This window comes from Galeopterus variegatus, unplaced genomic scaffold (genome assembly GCF_000696425.1).
Source record: "Galeopterus variegatus unplaced genomic scaffold, G_variegatus-3.0.2 Scaffold6496, whole genome shotgun sequence".
NCBI lineage: Eukaryota > Metazoa > Chordata > Mammalia > Dermoptera > Cynocephalidae > Galeopterus > Galeopterus variegatus.
The window spans coordinates 24,925-48,680 of NW_007732607.1; the positions used below are offsets into that span (position 1 = coordinate 24,925).

The window sequence follows — 23,756 nt, forward strand, 5'->3', positions numbered from 1 at the left end:
GCTTCCCAAGCGGCGCACTGTAGCAGTGCACCACCGGGCCGGCCCCGTAAACCTCTGTTTTAATCTCTGTTTTTGGTGCTTTATCAGCCTCATGTTAATCTACTTTTACGGCTCTGTCCCTATGCTAGATTATGAGCTCCTGAATAGTTCATGAGCCTTTTGCTTTTGTAATTATAACCACAGTGCCTAGCACAGGGCTCCACATAGTACATGAATCTAGTAAATCTTTTTTGAATGAAATTGAATTAATTTTCTATTTTAAGGACTTTATGGAGAAAATTTTTAATCTATTTCTATTTGTGGAATATTTTAACAGTGTTATACAAGGGTACTTCAGAAAGTGCATGGAAAAGTAGAATTAAAAGATAATAGAGATCATTTCATCAACTTCTGAAGTAACCTTATATTCTGTCTTTAAGTCTAGAAAGTTTTATCCCGACCACAATGCTATTCTTGTGTGTCTTTACATTATTATTTTGAGAAAAAATAAGTAAGAAGTACATCAGTGTTTTAGTTTTTTAAAAGACTGTGATCAAATATGAAAATCATTTGGTGTTGGTTGTAAAAATAAAAAATAAGGTGAAGTATGAACTTCTACATTTCTCTAGACTGACATTTCTCACAATTTGATAATCAGTAATTTTATGAAAGATGATAGCTCAGAGAGCACCATCTGCATTTGGAACTTGAAATCAGAACCTGGATTTAAATCTCAGATCTGTAGTGCTAGGCACTGTGGTTATAATTATAGAACAAATCACTTAATCTCTCTGAAATTCAGTTTCCTCATATATATTTATATATGAAAATGTAATGAGTTGAAGTTTACGAAAATTAAGGTGCAATGCAAAATTTAGTTATCTTGCTTCACCTATAAAATTGTGAAATGATCATTCCTGTTCTGTACTATTGTTCTGTGAACTAGATGTGATGATACATGTGAGTCTGTGCCTATTACAAAACTTAAAAGCATTACCCAGATGATAAATGTGCTGTTACCCAAATGACAGCCTAGGAAACATGCTACAAAGGTATTTGGCAGCCATATAACATCAAAAGGCAATGAACTACCAACTGTCATGCATTTTATTCATGAGATAACTTGTAGACTATTATTCACAGCCTATTTACTCTTAATATTCACGTTATTCTAGAAATTTGAGCATCAGATTAAAAGTAGTAATTTCAGAAATAGGGAGGACACGGTATAGGAGTTAATGAGCCCAGCTTGAATTCCTACTAGTGACATAATCTTGGACAATTTACCTAATTTTTCTGTTGCTCAATTTTTAAAAATAAAAGTCATAAAATGGTACTAACCTCACAGGTTTTTGTGAATACATAAATAAGTTAATTTAAACACTTATAGCAATACATAGTAAGCATTCAGTAAGTGCAAACTATTTTAAGAAAAGCAGCTAAGGCAGTTTTAGCACTCTGTTAATACACTGTTATATTTTCAATGAAAACACTGTCATATTTTAAAGAAAAGCACTTACCAACTAAACTCAGCTTAGAAGTGATCACTTCCACTTCTATTCCCTTTTACTCTATGTCAAAATATACTCCCAAGGGACCTAGATCTACACTTTTATGTTATTGCCACCAGCAATGAGGTTGTTCAGTCTGAGGAAGCTGGAACAGTTCTCTTGCTGATGTTTTAGTGGGCCACTTTCCTGCAGTTCCAATGAAGCTTCCCTTTCTAAGAGAACCCTTGTTTGCCTTTGGTTCTTCCTGCCTCCTCCTTCTGCTGGAGCACTTGCCCATCTAATAGGCACTATGGCCTCTGCCATTCTACTCCTGTCCCCTTCCAACCCTACCTTTGTTTATTGAGCTGCCCCCTCAGCAATATGTGTTCCAGTTCCCACTGTGTCCCCTTTTCACACTGAAATTCCTGTCAGCATCAGACCACTATGGTATAGAGTAGAGACTGGTCCTCACTGAAGGTCTGAAAGGAAGGGTTAGGGAACAAGAGAGGGGGCTTTTGTGGCTGGCAACATGATCGAGGTGATTGTGCTCCTGGCTACTCCATTCAGTTGCCCAGAGTATCAATATAATACGTGGTTGTTATATGATTTTATAGTATCAATTATGTAATTTAGTTGTATGTAAATTAAATAGGTATTTATCTAGTTTGGTTTGCTTCTATGGGGTTAGTGGTTTGGATAGAGGAGTTTTGGGAGCTGGATTAGCTTGGGCATCTAATCTTCCTTGATGTGGGGAGAACATGGCATTTGTAATTTAAAGACCTGAATTTGAATCCCAATATTGCCACTTCTGAACTATGAGATCCTCATTGTTACTTCACTATTTGTCCCTCATTTTCCTCATCTGTCCTGCCTACCAGGTAGAAGTGTGACCAGATGGTGTCGACATAGAAACAAAACTTATTTTTCTTTCCATACCTAATTTATTTCCTGTTGCTCTTTGAAAATTTCTCCATTCCTTTCGTAATTTTAAACCTTCTAGAGACTCACTTCTCCCAGATGTTTTCACTTAACATTTTTGTGAGCTGAAACTTTGTGCCTGGCTCATATTTCCTAAGCCTTTTTAGACCTTAGGGAGTATTTCTGTCATAAATGTCAGCATGCTAAAATTATATGTTTCTTGATGGCTGAAAGTGTCTAGTACGGATATTAAGCACACAATAGGTGGTTAATATTTAAGGGAGCTGAGCAGTCTTAAACTTTAAATGGATCTTGTGGGTCATCTTAGGTCTTTTGAGTAAATATGATGTTATAGGTTACTAGAGATGATTTTAAATAAAATTGGCCCAGAACTGTGGCATTCCTCTTACATAGTGTACTTAGTTGTTTATCCTTTGCATACCAAACATTGGTGAATTAATATTTTATTTAGTTCTTCTCTTTTTCCATAATTTTCTCCACCTTTTCAGTTCTGTAATTATAGTTAGAATACTTTGGTAAACTCAAGACATAAGATTTAAAATACTCTGGAATATTTATTTTGAACTGGAAATTATTCCAGAAGCATTTGAATTTTCTTTGTATTACCATTTCAATCTTTCTGTGAAGCATGCTGGAAGTTTGTGATTTAGGATTACTCCTAAATCATACTAAGGTGTGAGCTAGAGTTTTAGCGGTATTCCACTGTCTCGATATATCTGCTTGGACTTAAGATTGCAACTTTTTCTAATTTCTTTTGTAGACTTAGAAATTGGTATTTTATGACATATTACGAAGAGCTAGCTATGCATAGAAATTTAGAATATGACCATAAAAACATAATTCCTTTATGTATTTTATTGTATGTCATTCAGGGGCCTTCTAAACTTCCTCACTGTGGAGGGAGACTTCCCAAACAAGCTGCTATGGCCATCTCAAATCCAATAAAATAGAAGATGGAAAAAATGGAATTAAAAGGGGAAGAGTAATTTTTGAAGTTTCACTTTATCAAAGAAAAACTTGCTGGGTATTTATAGGATGTCTGCTTTCCAGGAAATTATACAAAAAATTATAACATTTGTTCTGTGTTCAATAAATCTAACAAGTTCTAGATCTTAACTCTCAGTATGCCAGGAAAAATAATCATCACCATTTACCATCTGTGTCCAGCAGATTCTTTTTATTATGTGTGTGTACATATCAAGTCTTTTTACATTCTTTTAAAAAGAATAAAAGGATAATGAAAACAACTTGAAATTTTAATAGTAAATTGGGTAAGACAAACTCAAATTTTTATTCCATATTTTCCTAGCTTTTAAAGGTACTTAATACACAAATAGGCAATGTTCTTTGGATATGACTAATGCATCAGTTGTCATGCATTCACCTGGGACATAAATCCATGTTATAAGTGTTGATTCCAGGTTTCAAATACATCCCTAGTTGGTTTTAGTTTATTATTTCTGGTTCTTGCTCTTACATGGTAACATTGTTCTGAAAGTTTCAACAGCTTACAATTTTGTTAAAAGGATAGCCATCTTATTTCTTACATAATTGTAAAACATTTCTTACATTTAGATTTATAAATAACAATTAGGATACAAATAATTATATTTCTGTGACATCACTTTCCTTGTAGTCACCTTGTGTAGATACTTGGCTTGAGCATTTGTCCATTTACAAATTGTATCAAATAAGTGTTGGAACACAAACAAACAAAAAATACTGTCAAAATTACTTTTAAAATACAAAATGGTTCAGGTTCTTATTGAAAAACATTGCATGATTCTTCTTATTGAATGACTAACTGGATGAAAATATCTTATTTTCTTTTTATCCTTGGGAACATTCTTTTCTCATTGATTCTTACATTAGAGAAAATTTATTAAGGATTTTCTTCATCTGAAGATGTGTGGTATGATAATTTTGCTTGTGTTGTCAGTTTTTTCATTATTATCATAGTCTAGAGTACTATCTGTCCCTTTGTATTCATCTTATAATAGTGAAATATCTTCCTGTGTGTTTCCTTCTCTTTGCCTTTATGTCCATTAAGTTAGAAATTCTGAATTTTTAACTGTTCCCTTTGATAGCTTAAAAGAAAACTTACAAAGATACTATCTCCAGATGTCTTACATATCTTCTTGGAAAGACGATGCAATATTTTGGGCATTGCAGTAAGAAAATTGAAGGACTTTAAAATAATGATGATTCATTTTACTATTGCATCATCCTTCTAGTTGTGTGCTTTTCACTGCTGTGGCCACTAACCATGTGTGGTTATTGAGCACTTGAAATATGACTAGTCTAAATTTCGAGACTTAGTACTATAAAAAAAATGTAAAATACCTTTTTAATTTTTAATATAGATTATTTATTGAAATGGTGCTATTTTGGACATATTGAGTTAAATTAAAAATACGTTATTGCAACTAGTTTCGCCTCTTTCTTGTTTCCTTTTTTATGTGCCCACTAGAAAATTTTATTATTATACGTGGCTTAAATTTCTCTTGGATAGTGCCATTCCAAGTAGTTCTGTTGTTTTTTTATTTTATTAATAGTTTGGTCATTTTCAGCATTGTTAGAAATTGATGAGTAAAGATGAAATAATTACTAGAATGTTGAAATAGCAGAATTTCAACATATAGGAAATATAAGATCACTAAGATCTCATAATGTATCTTAGATTCATAAAGGGATCCACAGGACCCATATGGAAACTGCAGTATAAAATGAATTTTATTCTATTTTTTAAAAGTAAATTTCCTTTTTGTTCTTTGGAATAATTCTAAGAATACAAGTAATGAAATACCAATCCTTACAAATAGAATTTTCCAAAAAAAGTTCAAATTGGGTCCATTGAACCCCACTGGCATATTAAGAATTAAAAATTTTACTTGTTACAATTTGCCAGCTTCGTATTAGGAGCTTTCCTTGACATCATTTTGAGGAACAATTCTAAGGGCTTAAATTTGTCTTGGCAGCACCAGGTTTTTTGTGTGGTACCAGTAATAGAGATAAAGAGCTTAGTATTAAATCATTTATCAGCCTGTGGGAGGCACGGCACATCTTATGATTCACAAGCTGTGTTAGCCACCATGTGATATGTACTTCTAAGTACCAGATTTGAGAATTTGTTTGTCTGAAGGTAAGAATTAATACTTCATTCTAACATCTTTTTTTTTCCTCGTAGACTTTTGTGAATGATGTAAGGATTCCAGAACAGACTTATATCACCTTGAAACTTGAAGATAAGCTGAGATTCGGATATGATATCCTTACATAATTTTGTGCATTTATTAAATTTATTCAGAAATATTTACTTTGGTGTAAATTAACATTTCTTGTGACATAAGAATACATAATATATGTATGCTAAAAATCTCTGTTTATTGGGTACCTTCCAATACTAAAATACAGGCTTAAAATATTTTTTCATTAGTTACTATACCTGTTTCTAAAAACAATCTTGGAAAAGTTGATTGGCTCAGCTTTTTTTCTGTCTCTTTTTTCTATTTGTGTAGTTTCTGCCATGGTCTCCCTGCAGTGCTGTTACATATGTAATTTGAGTATCAAAGAATTTAACTGGGGAGAGGACAGGGGCGTATTTAATTTTTGTTCAGCCAAGGGATTGTTTTCAGGTGGCTCATGATAGCACAAATCAATCTCCTGGAAGGAATGTAATTATTTGAAACTACCTTTTCTTCTATCCCTACCCTTAACTCTGTTTTATGCATTACATGTGTGTTCCTTGTTTACTTCAAACTTTTCAATATCCCTTGTCTTCGAGGACTGACACCTTCTGATTAAGTGCATTATACACTTAGTACCTACTTAAAATTCTTTTGTTTAAAAATAGGAGTCTAATAATTGAACTGGGACCTGACTATATTCTATACTATATAAGGTAGTATAAAGAATCACTAGTGAAGAGAAGGAACATGATTAAGAAGAATAAAAACATTTCTATTTGCACAAGGCAAGAAGTTTTGTCAGAAGGACTTATTGATATTTACTTAAAATACAGATATTTCACATTATGCTGAATGTTATTCTTGAGTTTAGTTTTCTGAATTACTACATTTATCTGGACTTTGATAGTAAAAAATGTATCAAACATATTGACAATTTGGGTAGACTTCTGTGACTCTGGCAGAGAAAACGTAGTCTCAGTTAAGTGGAATTGATGCTCAAAGTAAATGTACTAACACTATAAAATTGTTCCTTAAAATTTATGAAAAATAAAATTTTAAAAAATTTAAAATTTTAAAATTTAAATTTAAAATTAAAAAAAAGTTTTGTAGTACAACTTAAAATGTTTACATTTGTAGAACCAACGGAATATACAAAAAATCAAACCATTAAATACTAATACTTATTTGTTGTATATTTTGAATCTTTAAAAAAAGCATTGCATGAAACGATTAAGAATTAGCATTAAAGCCTTGATGAATAGGTCATTTTCCATCAGCACAAATTTCATCAAAAAACAAATACAAGTATATTTTGAATTTAAGTACCTCCTTTAATCCATTTGACATCAGCTATTTCAAAACATGAAAAAATACAGGAAATTTGCATTTTAATCAGACTTTGTAAGATTAACTTTGAATTTTAAGTCAAGAAGAAACTATTGAGAAATAACTCTTGCTTTTACAGATTGTACAGTAATTTCTTAATAGTGAACTAACATATCTTTCTTATATGACAGTTCATAAATGTTTGTCTAAAATTGCTGGGACAAGTGTTTTGTCCCAGGAGACTTTCTTAGGGTTGTACAGTCAGTGTTGAGCCAGAACTACTGTTCAGATGCCCAGATGAGGCTCAGTTACTTTTATTATTTTTAAATAGCATCTCATATTGCTTATAATTTTGAGCCTTACACATAAATGAACATCAGGCTGTTATAATGGCAGATATTTTATTACATAGGATGAAATTTTATATATTACATTTACTTGTTTCCATGTTTAGCTATGTGCTTTATTATTGTGCTTTATTCATATTAAAATTAATCTTAATAGGCAATTTACAAACTGCTGTACCTTGAAATGGAAAACTGCTCTAATTAAAATGCACAGCAATAGAAAAAACATTTTAACATGAATTGAGACTAGAACTAGGAAACAGAATTTATCTGCCCAAAGTCTTTTTTTCTAACTAGAGAAGTAAAGTGATTTGGAACAGCACGTACTCAGTGAAATATCCAAGTTTTAAAAATGACAGTAAACTCTTGAGGGGTACTAGAATGTTGCAGTAAGCAAGATAAACTTCAGAAAGAGCTAGTAAATCTTCAGTTGCCAAAAATGTGGCAGATAAGGAAGCCTAAGTTCATTCATTTCATAATTCTTTGTTAAATGCATCTGTGCCAGGTATAATCCCAGTGGTCTGGGGATACAGTAGTAAATAAAACACCACAATCATTGTCCTCCTGGAACTTATACTTTAATGGGGTTGGAGGGAGCTGACAGCACACACAAAATTGAGAATATTAGAGGATGAAAAGTTCTATGGGGAAAAAGTGCAACAGGGAGACAGAGCTAGTGTCAGTGAGTGAGAAGTTACAATTTTTAAAAGGATATTCACAAAGATCTCACTGACAAGCCAGCACTTAAGCAAAGATGTGAAGAAAAGGAAAGAGCTGGCCATGTGGATATCTGGAGAAATTGCTCTTCAGACAAATGAAAGAGTAAAATGCAAGGGACTTGAAGTAGGAAGGTGTTTGACATATTTGAGGAATAGCATTTAAAAGTGAGCATGACTGGAACCAGCAAAGATATCAGTTCTGATAGGCTATTATAAGGATCTTGACTTTTATTCTTTGTGAAGTGGGGAGACATTGGAGCTTTTTGATTAGAGGAGTGACATGAAATGACTTACATGTCTAAAAAGAGCCTCTGGTGCCTCTTGTTCAAAAAAGGTTAAGGATGGAGGTGAGTAGCAGTAAAAAGAGGAAGACCAGTTAGGAGGAGACTTGCCATAGACCAAGTGAGCAATAAAAGAGGTTTGGACCAGGGTGGTGGAAGTGGAAGTAGTGAGAAATGATAGGATTCTTTGTATATTTTGGAGATGGAGCCAATAAGATTTCCTGATTAGATTGGATGTAGAGTGAGAGAGGAAAGTCAGGGAAGAGTCCAAGACTTTGGCCTAAGCAGGAGGAAAAATGAAGTCATCATTAACTGACATAGAGAATGGGTTTTGTGGAGAAAATGGGAAGAATCGTCTCAAAACAGCTGTAGATTTAGTTGGGCTTTTTCTGTTGATTTTTTATTTTCTATTTGATTTCTGGTATCTTTATTATTTCCTTTTTTCTAGGAGGAAGCTGAGGTCATTCATTTGAGACCTTCTCTTCTAATACAGGCATTTAGTGCTATAAAACTTCCCCTAAGTTCTGCTTTAATGTTCAAAATGCTTTCTGATTTCCCTTTTGATTTCTTCTTTGAGTTATATGTTATTTATAAGTTTGTTATTTAATTTCCAAATATTTGGTGAGTTTTCCAGAGATCTTTCTGTTACTGATTTCTAACTTAATTCTGTTGTGGTCAGAGAACATACTTTGTATATCTCAAATCTTTTTGAATTTTTAGAGACTTGTTCTATGGCCCAGAATATGGTCTACCTTGGTAAATGTTTCATATGTACTTGAAAAGGTTGTGCATTCTGTTGTTTTTAGGGATGGAGTGTTCTATAAATGTCACTTAAGCCAAGTTGGCTTTGGTAGTGTTATTCAGGTGTTCTGTATTTTACAGATTTGTTGTTGTAGTGTTCTATCAATTATTGATAAAGAGATATTGAAATCTCAGGTTGTAATTGTGGGTTTTCCTCTTCCTCTTTGCGGAAGTTTTTGCTTCATGTAGTTTGAAGCTCTTACTGGGTGTATAAACATTTAGGATTATTGTGTCCTCTTGGTGAATTCACCCTGTTTATCATTATGTAATGACCTGCTTTATCCATTTGAATATTCTTTGCTTTGAAATATCATTTGTCTTGATATTCATATAGTCACTCCAGCCAGCTTTCTTTTGATTAGTGTTGTTAGCATGATATATATTTCTATTCTTTTACTTTTAACCTATTTATGTCTTTCCATTTAAAGTAGACTGCATATAGTTCTTACATTTTCATCAGATACTATAACTTCTGCCTTTTTTGGGCATTTAAACCATTTTACACTTAATGTAGTAATAATTGATGTGGTTATGTTTAAATCTGTCATCTTGACATTTGTGTTATATTTGTTTTATCAGTTTTATGTTCTCTTTTTCTCCTTTTCTGATTTCTTTTTGACTATTTGAGTATTTTTTATGATTACATTTTATCTCCTTTGTTGTCTTATTAGCTGTAACTATGATAATTTTAGTGGTAGCTTTAGAATTTATAATTATATCTTTAATTTCAAGTTATATCTTCAAATGGCATTATACCACTTCACATATTATATAAGAACCTATTGCAATAGTATTCTTTTATTTCTTCTGTCCTGATCTTTGTGCTGTGGTTGTCATACATTTTATTTTTGCATATGCCACAAAGCCCATGCTACATTATTGTTAGTAAAAGTCAATTGTGTTTTAAAGAGGTTTAAATGATTAAAAAATCATACGTTTTTATTTCCATTGTATTCATATTTTATACCTATGAAGCTGCCATTTCTGGTGTTCATTATGCCTTTATATAGATCCATATTTTCATCTGGTGTCATTTTCCTTTTGTCTGAAGAGCTTTCTTCAACATTTATTATAGTGTGCCTCTGCTGATGGTGAATTCTTTCAGCTTTTATAAGTCTGGAAAAGTATTTCCTTAGTTATTGAAAGTTATTATTGCTCGGTATAGAATTTTAGGTTGGCATTTTTCATTCAGTACTTTAAAGATCTAGCTCCACTGTGTTCTCACTTGCACTGTTTCCCTTCATCTCTGGTATTGAGCCATTTAATTATGATGTGCCTTCTGTAGTTTTCTTCCTGTTTCTTGTGCTTAGGGTTTGTTGAATTTCTTTGATCTGTGGGTTTATAGTTCTTATCAAATTTAGAAAAGTTTTCCTCCATTATTTCTTCAGATAATTGTTTCTGTACTCCATACTTTTCCTTCAGGGACTCAAATTAAATGTGTACTAGGCTGTTTAAAGCCATACCACAGCTCACTGATGCTCTGTTATTGTTAAAAAAATTATTTTCTCCTCTGTGTTTCAATTTGGATTATTATTATTGTGTCTTTACTAATGTTTTCTTTAGCAACGTCTAATCTGCCTTTAAACCATTCAGTATATATTTGTGTTTTATCTCACAGAATGTAGTTTTCATCTCTAGAAGTTAAATTTGGATTTTGTTTTTCATATCTTCCAAGTTTCTATGTAACTTTCCGAAAATATGGAATATGATTATAATAACTGTTTCAACGCCTTTGTTAACATTTATGTCACTTTCGTGTTTTGATTTTTGCGTGCATAGTTAATTTTTTATTAGGTGGCAGAACTTCACTTGTTTAATGTTATACGCATATTTTTGTATTTCAATAAATATTTTTGAGCTTTGTTCAGGGACACAAGTTACTTGGGAACTGTTTTATAATTTTGGGTCTTCCTTTTAAGATCTGTTAGGCTTCTGAGATTAGTCTGGGCTAATTATTTCTCAGTACTGAGGCAAGACCTTTCTGTGTACTCGACTATAGGGGTCAGCAAACCTGTTGACCAAATCTAGCCCTCCATGTTTTGTTGGACACAGCCATGCCTGCTCATTTACATATTTCTATGGCTGCTTTCACTCTACTACAGCAGAATGGAGTAGTTGCAACAGAGATCATACGGCTTGAAAAGTCTAAAGTATTACTGTTTGGTTCTTTGCAGAAAAAGTTTGCTGACCTCTGCTCTGCCTAGTGGCTCATGAATCATTAGGTATTCTAGCCTGGCTGTTGAGAGCAGATACTGTTCCTTGCCATCTGTGAGCACTGGGCACTGTTACTTATAATACTGTTAGGTTGTTCTTGCCCCAGGCCTTGGTAGTTTTCTCATGTGCTGATCAGTACTCAACTGGAGTACTTGAGTGAGACCCTTTGAAGAGCTAAGTAATTCTTTTTCTGTGCAGCTTATTGTCTTTAGTACTCAGTCCTCTGAATTCTAATCATGTTGGTCTACTTTGACTTTCAATTTCATTTTCTCTGCAACTCAGGGAAGGTTTACTCCTACTTGCAGTTTGACCTAGAAACTCTCTCAGGGTAGTGAGTTTTGGCCATGATTAGACTCACCTTGATTTGTTTCCCTTCCCTCAGGGATCATTGTCTTTTGTTGCCTGATGCCAATTGTCATGTAAAGCACTGTTTCATATATTTTACCCATTTCTTGGCTGTTTTAGGTGTGAGGATAAATCTGGTTCCTTTTACTCCCTCTTGTCTAGAAGCAGAAGTCTGAGAAGTTGATTTTGGACGTGTTGGATATACATGGGTACTTTAAAAAGTTTTCAGAAAAGTAGAATTGAAAGATATTATGAATCTTTCCATGAACTTTTTGAAGTACCCTTGTATAACTCCCTCTTGTCTAGAAGCAGAAGTCTGAGAAGTTGATTTTGGACGTGTTGGATATACATGGGTACTTTAAAAAGTTTTCGGAAAAGTAGAATTGAAAGATATTATGAATCTTTCCATGAACTTTTTGAAGTACCCTTGTATAAGTTGAATCCGGAAGAGAGATATAGGGTAAAGACAAAAAAAATTGGGAGTTTTCATTGTATAAATAAGATTTAAAACTTTGAGATTGAACAAGATCACCAAAAGAGTGAATATAGATTGGTAAGGGGCCCAAGGACCGAAGCCTACATTAAAAAGACTTAGGAAGAACCGCTAATAAGCTAGGAGGTACATCAGAATATTGTATGGTTTACACATTTAGTGGGAAATTATTTGAACATTACTGAAATACCTTAAATCTCAAGATCTTCGCTCTTTATCATCCCAATCACATAAGTAATAATTCTAAGTAAAGAGCCTATCACCTTCATAATGGCCCACAAAATGATTGTGTTAATCCAATTAGAAACAAGGTAAAGAAACATTGTCATAGTATCTTAAAATCATGAATAATCTGTACTTGGAACACTGTTGTAGTACCGTTTGCTGGGCAGTACTGATAATGGCTGCTAAAGTGATCAAGGGAGAGGTGAACATCATAAAAAATTAAGGACTTTTGACTCAGAGAAGTTAAGATTTTTCCTGATTAATGTGGTTGATACCCACAACAAAACATGAACATACTTTGCAGATTTCAAAAATATAGGATGTTGGGCCGGCCCGGTGGCGCACTGGATAAGTGCGCCGCTTGGGAAGCGCGGCGGCACTCCCGCCCGAGGGTTCAGATCCCACATACAGACCGGTTCCGCTCGCTGGCTGAGTGTGGCGCGGGGGCAACGCCGAGGGTTGCAATCCCGTTGCCGGTCCCCGGTCTGGTACGGGGGCAACACCGAGGGTTGCGATCCGTTGCCGGACACGGAAAAACTTGGCAAGGCATATGAGATTATCCTTAAACCAGTTGTGTTTACCTTGAAGCAGTGTGTGTGGTTAATTTTCCCCTAAGGTACCTGAGCTGTGTCAGGGAAGAGTGGATACCAGAGAATGTTGGAATCCTTGTAGAAGGGAGGAACAGGCACAGGATATTGGAAGGCAATCAAGAATGTCTGCTTTATTCGAAAATTTTGTGTCTTCCCTTCCCTTCCCCTCATCTGTCTAATAAATTACCTACTTTTGTTTCCTTTTATTTTTCCCTACTGAGTCAGAATTGAACTTCCTAATTCATGTTTCAACCTGCCCACAGTTAATTTTGCATAAAAAATCTAAACTGATCTTTCTTTTCTTTCTTTTTTTTTTTACAAGAAACTACAGTGACTGCCTTTTACCTGCCAGATAAATTTTAAACTTTTAAAATGTTACATGTCAAAGTTCTCTAATTTTGTCCTACTTTCCCTAGTGAGCCTTATTTCCCATTACCAGTTGTTTTAGTGCTCTGTCCCAGTGCATCTACACATAAATTATGCTCATCTCTGCCTGCTTCTGTCCCACAGACATCTGTACACACACATCAGATGGTACAAAATTCTAAATAATGTATCTGTATATGTCTATTGCTAATATTTAACATGACTTCATTCACTTATTTTGTGTGTATGCTTTCTCTCTACAACTAAATAAAAAATTCTTACTTTGGGTACCACATATTACACTATAATTGTGCACTGTAGTCACCTAGTACAGAGAGGGGAAAGAAATTTAGCAATTAAATGGTCAAGAAAACACAGCTGAATGTAACTATTGTCAAATTCTGAAAATAAATGTGGTGTAGTGGTTTTTATCCAACCATTAAAAATTTAGCCCTTTCTCCTCACACACAAAACAACTTTTGAAATCTGATACATATAACTTCTAAAATACAATGAAGTATACATGTAATTTTTGTACATGAGACAACATGATTTATAATAGTAGCTAATACGTCAATGGTATTTATTTTATCCAGACACTCTTCTAAAGTGCTTTGTGTGTATTTAATCTTTTAATCCTCACAGCAAAACCTAACGGTAGTTACTGTTATATTGCCCATTTTATAGATAAGGCAACTGAGGCACAGTGATGTTAATTTACTTGTCAACGTCATTCAGCTAGCTGGGATTCAGACTGAGGCAGCCTGACTCTAGAGCCCATGCTCATAACCATAAGCAATTAATATTTTAGCAATCATTACTCACGTACACACACACACACGCGTAATAACTTCGTATAGCATACATTATACGAAGTTATACGATACTTTTGGGTAAACATTTCTTGAATAAATTGAGCATAGGGATTATGTAGAATAGCAATCACAGTCTTATATAAAGCTCTTTTTTTTTTTTTTTAATAAAGTCTGTAGGTTTTTCTATATATAAGATCATGTAATCTGCAGACAGGGACATTTAACTTCATCTTTTCCAATTTGTATTCCCTTTATTTCTTTCTCTTGCCTGATTGCTCTTGCTGGTACTTCTAATACTGTGTTAAACAGGAGTCGTGACAGTGGGCATCCTTGTCTTGTTCCTGTTCTTAAAGCAAAAGCTTTCAGCTCTTTCCCATTCAGGATGATGTTAGTGGTGGGTTTGTTATATATGACTTTTATTATGATGAAATACTTTCCTTTTGTACCTAATTTGTTGAGAGTCTTTATCATGAAGAGATGTCGAATTTTGTCAAATGCTTTTTTCTGGGTCTACTGAGAAAATCAAATGATTTTTGTCCTTGATTTTGTTAATGTGGTGTATCACATATACTGATTTGCATATGTTGAGCCATCCTTGTATCCCTGCTGTTGTATTCTTTTCGCTAATATTTTCTTGAGGATTTTTTCACCTATGTTCATCAAGGATATTGACCTGTAGTTTTATTTATTTATTTTTTTATGTCTTTGTCTGATTTTGGTATGAGGGTGATACTGGCCCCATGCAATGAGTTTGAGAGAATGGCCTGTTTCAATTTCTTGGAATAGTTTGAAAAGGGATTGGTATTAATTCTTCTTTAAAGGTTTGAATTCGTTCTTAAAGCAAAAGCTTTCAGCTCTTTCCCATTCAGGATGATGTTAGTGGTGGGTTTGTTATATATGACTTTTATTATTATGAAATACTTTCCTTTTGTACCTAATTTGTTGAGAGTCTTTATCATGAAGAGATGTCGAATTTTGTCAAATGCTTTTTTCTGGGTCTACTGAGAAAATCAAATGATTTTTGTCCTTGATTTTGTTAATGTGGTGTATCACATATACTGATTTGCATATGTTGAGCCATCCTTGTATCCCTGCTGTTGTATTCTTTTCGCTAATATTTTCTTGAGGATTTTTTCACCTATGTTCATCAAGGATATTGACCTGTAGTTTTATTTATTTATTTTTTTATGTCTTTGTCTGATTTTGGTATGAGGGTGATACTGGCCCCATGCAATGAGTTTGAGAGAATGGCCTGTTTCAATTTTTTGTAATAGTTTGAAAAGGGATTGGTATTAATTCTTCTTTAAAGGTTTGAATTCGGCAGTGAAGCCATCCAGTCTTGGGCTTTGATGGGAGGCTGCTGATTACTGCTTCAATTTCATTGCTCATTATCAATCTGTTCAGGTTTTGTATTTCTTCTTGGTTCAGTCATGGTAGTTTGTATGTGTTCAGAAATTGATCTATTTGTTCCAGGTTTTCAAATTTGTTGGCATATAGTTGTTCATGATAGTCTCTAATGATTCTTTGTATTTCTTTGGTATCAGTTGTAATGTCTCTTTTTTCATTGCTAATTTTTGTTATTTCGTTCTTCTCTCGTTTTTAGTAAGTCTAGCTAATGATTTGTCTATTTTGTGTATCTTCTCCAAAAAACAACTTTTTGTTTTGTTCATCTTTTGTGCCATTTTTTGGGGGGGCGGGTCTCTATTTCATTTAATTCTGCTGTGATCTTTATTATTTCTTAATGCCTAATAACTTTAGGATCAGATTGTTCTTGTTTTTCTAGTTCTTCGAGGTGTAATGTTTGGTTGTATATGTGAAATCTTTCTATTCTTTTGATGTAAGCATTTATTGTAATAAAATTCCCTCTTAGTACTGCCTTTGCAAGGTTTTGTTATGATGTGCCTTTACTTTCATTAGTTTTAAGAAAAAAAAACTAATCTAATTTAACTGATTTAACTTGTTCTTTGACCCATAGGTCATTCAGGAGCATGTTGTTTGATTTCCATGTTTTTGTATAGTTTGCAAAGTTTCACTTATTAGTTTGAGTCATTGTGGTTTGAAAAGATACTTGAAATGATTTCAGTTTTTTAAAATTTGTTGAGACTTGATTTGTGACCTGACGTGGTCTGTCCTGGAGAATGTGAGTTTTTATTATTTTAATAAGTAGAAACATAGACTAAATACTCATTAATAAGTTTACTGGTTCCCTTATGCTTGGGTAACCGTCTTTTCCCACAAGTAGTCATGGGAGTTACAACTTTCGCCTCTTGAAGTCATGAATGCTCTGAATTGGTAAAGAAGAATAGAATTTAGTACATGGTCATAAAAGCCCTTTCATTACAGGGTTAAGTAATGGTGAGAAATGTGACTTCTACTTTGCAGTGAATCTCTTTAATATACAGAGGCATTGTTCTTTTTGGCATAATAATGAAAGGGTTCATTATATTCAGCACTTGGTTCTAATCTGTATAGAATTAATTGTTTGATAATATGATATGACCCTGATTGCAATTCATAGGGAAAAGGGTGGTTGTGGTTGCTCTAAGGATGCTATTTCTTTTGCACTTGAGAAATGAACTTCATTTCATGAATGTTTATGAAGTCTGAGTAATCAGATTCCTTCAGGATTGCAGTTGGTTAATCTTAATCACTGATGAAATATTTCCTTTTACATTTTTGTGATTAGCTGTCAATATAATTTGATCCAGGTGCTTTTTCTTCCTTGTAGTCATGCCATATTGTTGCTGGTGAAAATTGAAAATATCTTTGTGCTCCAATTAATTACCTAGTTATTTGTTTCTTGAAGGCCACTATCATCTAAGGTTAGAATACTTGATGGATTTGAAGATTTTTAGTATTTAAAAATGAATATTTTTATATTTATCAGCATATTTTAACATTTAACTATTAAGGGGACTATAATAATTCTGCTATAATTACCTGTTGAAACAGAACAATTTCTAAATTATATTTGATGACTGTTTTAAGCTCAATTACCAGAATTTTGAAGTTATATTTTTCCTTAGCCCCGTTTACATACAAATCTTTTCACTGTAGTCCGAGGAGAAATGAGGGTTCCTGAAGAAGCTCTTAAGGTAAAAGTTATTACTTCTGTAAACCTACCATCCACTAGGGTTGATTTCACTTATGGATGTTTCATTTCCATTTTTAAATGTTTTGTAGCATGAGAAGTTTACCATTCAGCTTCAGTTGTCCCAAAAATCTTCAGAATCAGAATTATCAAAATCTGCAAGTGCCAAAAGCATAGATTCAAAGGTAGCAGATGCTGCTACAGAGGTGCAGCACAAAGCAACAGAAGCTCTGAAATCTGAGGAAAAAGCCATGGGTAAGCTCACTTCTTTGAAAATACCATATTCATACTTGATTTGGAAGAAATTGCAGGCTTTGTTTTCAAAAACGTGGCCATGTCCATATAAAAATAATTTATGGTAACGATGATTTCAGAGTACATTTTAATGTGGCCAGTGCTTTCTAGAAAGCATTATAAAACACATAATTATATATGGTAGTTGTAAGTAGGTGTGCTTAATGTGTTTAAATATTTGAGGGAAATAAATATAGTTTACAATTGTAGTTTACCTTACAATAGTATTTTTACTATTTCATTTTTGCATTTTCTTCTGTATTACAATTGAAATGAAGTAAAAGGAAAGATTTTTAAAAATCTGATAATGCTACATTATCATAATATCATTATATAATTTCCAGTTCTAGGAATTGTAAAAAATGCTTTACGTAAATAATCTCATGCTAATATTTTCTTGAGGATTTTTTCACCTATGTTCATCAAGGATATTGACCTGTAGTTTTATTTATTTATTTTTTTATGTCTTTGTCTGATTTTGGTATGAGGGTGATACTGGCCCCATGCAATGAGTTTGAGAGAATGGCCTGTTTCAATTTCTTGGAATAGTTTGAAAAGGGATTGGTATTAATTCTTCTTTAAAGGTTTGAATTCGGCAGTGAAGCCATCCAGTCTTGGGCTTTGATGGGAGGCTGCTGATTACTGCTTCAATTTCATTGCTCATTATCAATCTGTTCAGGTTTTGTATTTCTTCTTGGTTCAGTCATGGTAGTTTGTATGTGTTCAGAAATTGATCTATTTGTTCCAGTCTCTGAGGCAAGGATAAATTCCATCAGAACTCTTCTCAATTTTCTATGTTTAACCCTAGTTCTACAAGGTAAATATTCTTTTAACTGGAGTATAAGCACACTGGTTCTTTAGATATGTTCTGATTATACGAGGATACAAGTCTAAGAAAGCTGGCATTATCAATTTGACCTTACAGTGCCCAAAACTGAATTTGTCAACTCTGCAAATAAATTTCCTTCACAGCTTCCTTGTTTGTGTTACCAGCACAGTTTTTTTCATGCCCAAGCTCAGAAACTGTATTATTTGGCAAGCCTTCAGAAGTAAATCACAGAAATGCTACCTGAGACTAAACAGGAAGGAAATTTACTGGCTCACAGATCTGAGCCCTGTCAGGGTTGTTCAATGAAGCAACTCAGCGGTATTGTCAGCAGGCTAGTTTCTCTGTCTCCCAGCCTTGCTGTCTGTCTACAGTGGTTGCATTCTGAGGGAGTTTCCTCTGACACTCATATAGGCAGCCTACCACTGCATGCTACTTTGATCACATCCAGCAGAAAAGAGCAAAGGTTGCTTCCCGAACGCCTCCCAGAATTTGGAAGAACTTTCCCAAAAGTCTTCTCATTGGCCTCTCACATTTTCAGGAGTGGGTCTTGCTTATTTCTGAACCATTCCTTGGCAAGGCATATGAGATTATCCTTAAACCAGTTGTGTTTACCTTGAAGCAGTGTGTGTGGTTAATTTTCCCCTAAGGTACCTGAGCTGTGTCAGGGAAGAGTGGATACCAGAGAATGTTGGAATCCTTGTAGAAGGGAGGAACAGGCACAGGATATTGGAAGGCAATCAAGAATGTCTGCTTTATTCGAAAATTTTGTGTCTTCCCTTCCCTTCCCCTCATCTGTCTAATAAATTACCTACTTTTGTTTCCTTTTATTTTTCCCTACTGAGTCAGAATTGAACTTCCTAATTCATGTTTCAACCTGCCCACAGTTAATTTTGCATAAAAAATCTAAACTGATCTTTCTTTTCTTTCTTTTTTTTTTTACAAGAAACTACAGTGACTGCCTTTTACCTGCCAGATAAATTTTAAACTTTTAAAATGTTACATGTCAAAGTTCTCTAATTTTGTCCTACTTTCCCTAGTGAGCCTTATTTCCCATTACCAGTTGTTTTAGTGCTCTGTCCCAGTGCATCTACACATAAATTATGCTCATCTCTGCCTGCTTCTGTCCCACAGACATCTGTACACACACATCAGATGGTACAAAATTCTAAATAATGTATCTGTATATGTCTATTGCTAATATTTAACATGACTTCATTCACTTATTTTGTGTGTATGCTTTCTCTCTACAACTAAATAAAAAATTCTTACTTTGGGTACCACATATTACACTATAATTGTGCACTGTAGTCACCTAGTACAGAGAGGGGAAAGAAATTTAGCAATTAAATGGTCAAGAAAACACAGCTGAATGTAACTATTGTCAAATTCTGAAAATAAATGTGGTGTAGTGGTTTTTATCCAACCATTAAAAATTTAGCCCTTTCTCCTCACACACAAAACAACTTTTGAAATCTGATACATATAACTTCTAAAATACAATGAAGTATACATGTAATTTTTGTACATGAGACAACATGATTTATAATAGTAGCTAATACGTCAATGGTATTTATTTTATCCAGACACTCTTCTAAAGTGCTTTGTGTGTATTTAATCTTTTAATCCTCACAGCAAAACCTAACGGTAGTTACTGTTATATTGCCCATTTTATAGATAAGGCAACTGAGGCACAGTGATGTTAATTTACTTGTCAACGTCATTCAGCTAGCTGGGATTCAGACTGAGGCAGCCTGACTCTAGAGCCCATGCTCATAACCATAAGCAATTAATATTTTAGCAATCATTACTCACGTACACACACACACACGTGCGCGCGCGCGCACACACACAATCACTCCAAAAGGATATACTTTGTAGGGTGCAAAGATTTAAGCAAACACTACAAAAACAAACAGGCATAAAAAATTTTGATCCCTTGTACCTCAGCATAACAAAATAAGTTTTGGGGCCAGCCCCGTGGCACACTGGAGAGTGCACCGCTTGGGAGCGTGGCAGCACTCCCGCCGAGGGTTCGGATCCCATGTGGAGACCGGTTCCCGCTCACTGGCTGAGTGCGGGGCGGGCGCAACACCAAGGGTTGCGATCCTGTTGCTGGTCCCCAGTCCCCAGTACGGGTGCGACACCGAGGGTTGCGATCCCGTTACCGGTCAGTTAAAAAAAAAGACAAAAAGGGGAAAAAAATATAAGTTTTGAACTATGAAACATCCAGCAGTAATTTCATATGTGTGAATGAAACTAAATTCTTAACGGCTTATCAGCTTGTGTGCCATTTCTTCTAGATGACCAAAAGCTGTCTCATAATCTTGGGATTGTTTTTCAGTAATAAGGAATTAAGTGATTTATGTCTTGTGTTAAATGGCTTAAGGTGCCCTGTCAGATACAGTTGATTAATAGTCTTATGAGATTCTTAGTTGCTTTCTTATATAACATATGATGTTATTTTTTCAGATTTACCATTTTCAGTTTTTTAAAATATAGGTTTGAGGGAAACAGTTTACTAACCTGAAATAATCTGTGAAGCCAGTTGAAACTCTAGAATCATGTTTGAGATGTATACCAAATGTATTTAATTTGGTCATTTTGAAATTAAGGTATTTTTTAAAATTTAAACATTTTTAAATGTTTTAAATTATAGAATATAAATAATTAGTTTAATAATTTATGCTTTAAGCATACTCTTTCAGTAAAAACAGAAAGTGATTTACTTTGTGGTTACCTGTTTTTAGAATTAAAAAACTTAGTACTTATTATGGAAGGTGAACATTCCAGAAAGGATAATCTGCTCCCTAATAATTTTTTACGTCCTTCTCTGTGGGCCCCAAAGTATCCAGAATTTCCTAAATACTTTTCAAATAGCCTGAAAAATTCTACAAGCAAATATTTACATTAGAGCAATTCGTTTCTCCTGAAATTGTGTGAATATTTTAAGTCCTATTAAGAAGGAGAATTTGCCCTTAATTTAGCTACACGTGTGCTCTTCTACCTGCTAACTTAATCTCAATATTAATTTAGGTTGCAAATAAAGGACTTTAAATGTTGCATACATTTTGGAGAGGCAAGTGCAACTTTTTTACATTGATTTTTAATCAGTCAAACTAAATTTGGAATCTTTCAAGTTGTAGCTCCTTTTCAGCAAATGGGGTTTTCCAGTCTTCATGATTTGAAATTCTTGAATAGGCTTGTTTAGGTAGATGTCTTAGGCATAATGAGCCATCACAATTATAGTTTTGTCATCTCAAATTAGTCGAATATTTCATTTAGTTTAGTACAAAAGAATGAAGGGAACATTTATTGCGGATTATAAGTGTCCTCTGAAAGGTCAAATAATCATACAGTACCTTAAGACCATAAGCACATTATAACCAATTGCATATAGTTATACAGAATTAATTCTTGCATAGTCAGTTGTTAAATCATTTTTAAAATTTTTAAAAAATTTTTCAATCTAGTTAGTAACAGATTAGGAATAATAGTATAAACAAATATCTGGTATATTATTTAATTTAGTTTGGTATAAGCAAAATGAGTTTTGAAGAGAACTGAGTGTTAAATTCATAAATTCCAGATTATGTGTTCTGAGAGAAGAAAGCTGCTTTATTTTTCTGTATTAATTTAGAAGACCCCTTATTATTTTTCTGGTAGGTACTTCTCAGGTGTAGTAGGACCACACTTCATCTGTTTTTATCATCTTCTGGGAAATGAATACCTCCATGTGATGAATTTTCCAGATGATTAAACTTGGCTTTCACAACTGACAATTTTTTAAAAGTTTAACCATTTTCTAAGTTTCACCCATATCACCACCTTCTGAAGCAGAGAAGACTGAGCATAATTTACATTTTTTTCTGCATGACTCAGAATCATCATTATGAATATCAGTTATTGAACTGTGATAACTTACAGTGATGTCTTCAGGAGCCTTTGAACTATGTAAGGCTGCTCCCTGTGTACTGAATGGCACTAGACTGCTGTGCTTTTGAGGCCATTTTTCTGCTCTCTACTGGTTTCATCTTATCTCTGCCACTTGACTCTTCTTAGTGCAGTATGTCTGACCTTAATTCTTACTTCTGTAGCCCCTCCAGATTTGCCACATGTAATCTGAATAAATAGCAGAAAGAAAAGAAATGTTTATTTACATGCTTACTTTGTGCCAGGCTTTGTTCTAACTAGTATTATCTCACTTAATATTCATCTCACTAAATCTTCACAACAATCTTATGCATAGATAGTGTTTTCTCCCATTTTACGATGAGGAAAATGAAGATTAAAGACTGATAGAGACAGGATTTATCTTATTTTAAATCTTGTCCCAGCTTTCCACTAAACCAGCCTGCCTGGTTACGATCATCAGCTCATAACATGCTACCTTTCCACTCTATTGTGCTACTTGACATTGTTAGATAACTGATTTCTGAGTAACTTAGTTAACTTATGTAAGTCTTAAGTTTCTAGTTCTTTGAGTAAAGTTGATTTTGAAGGTAATACTAACTTAGGGAATAACTTTAAAAACAGTGGTATGCAGTTGTTGATCTCAGCTGTTTTAATGTGTTATGATCTGAAAACATGTTGAAAGCAAGTCAAGATTAACTGTGGACTTTTTTTTTCACAAGGGAAGAGAATTGAGAAACTATTTCTCTGACTCATGAGTGGAAAGTAGATGGTAAATGCTGTAACCCTTGGACCAGCTTCTTTGCAGTTTTTGTCTCATAGCTCAGCCACATCAGTGTTATTTGGATATACAGGTAGTGGTATTAGTAGAAAACTACCACCCCACCATTACTGCGTTACTTGAAGGGTGAGCAAAGCAAACAAAATATATATAAATAATACATATTAAAGGGATGCTTAGAAACCAGTTGCACTATATGGACTTGATCAAGCACAGTACATATTATACACAGTAAATAAATCAGTGATTGTCTGAAAAAACAGAAAAATAACATTAATGAGTTTATTAATGTATGAGGAGTGGTTAATACATTATTCTCATGGAAATTTTTAGTGACAGGCCTCCAGAGAAAACACTGAGAGTCCAAGTGGACATATTATTAAGAAAAAGATACATTAACTCTTTAGTAAAGAAATTTTAAAAATTTGACTGTAGATTATTGAGTCGTGTTTATAGCCTCTTCTTCCAAATACTGTGCATAATTATTGCTTTGATAATGTAGAGTGTTTCCAGTATTATTCTTTCATTTTCATTGGTAAGAAAAACTTAGGAGATTTTAAAAAGGATAATTTTTTTTTTTCCTTTTTGTCTTTTTTCGTGTCCGGCAACGGATCGCAACCCTCAGTGATATTTTCATTGGTAAGAAAAACTTAGGAGATTTTAAAAAGGATAATTTTTTTTTTTTTCCTTTTTGTCTTTTTTCGTGTCCGGCAACGGATCGCAACCCTCAGTGT

The 23,756-nt window shown here is 33.8% G+C and overlaps 1 protein-coding gene across 1 annotated transcript in view; it reads left to right on the plus strand.

The window, feature by feature from the left end:
- The window catches only part of CEP170 (centrosomal protein 170kDa), a 103,210-nt gene that overhangs the window by 13,148 nt on the left and 66,306 nt on the right, over positions 1 to 23,756 (plus strand). The window contains exons 3-5 of the mRNA XM_008590953.1: positions 5,596 to 5,674; positions 17,155 to 17,213; positions 17,302 to 17,464. Of these exons, the coding sequence (XP_008589175.1) occupies positions 5,596 to 5,674; positions 17,155 to 17,213; positions 17,302 to 17,464 (301 nt within the window). The remainder of the gene's footprint in view (positions 1 to 5,595; positions 5,675 to 17,154; positions 17,214 to 17,301; positions 17,465 to 23,756) is intronic.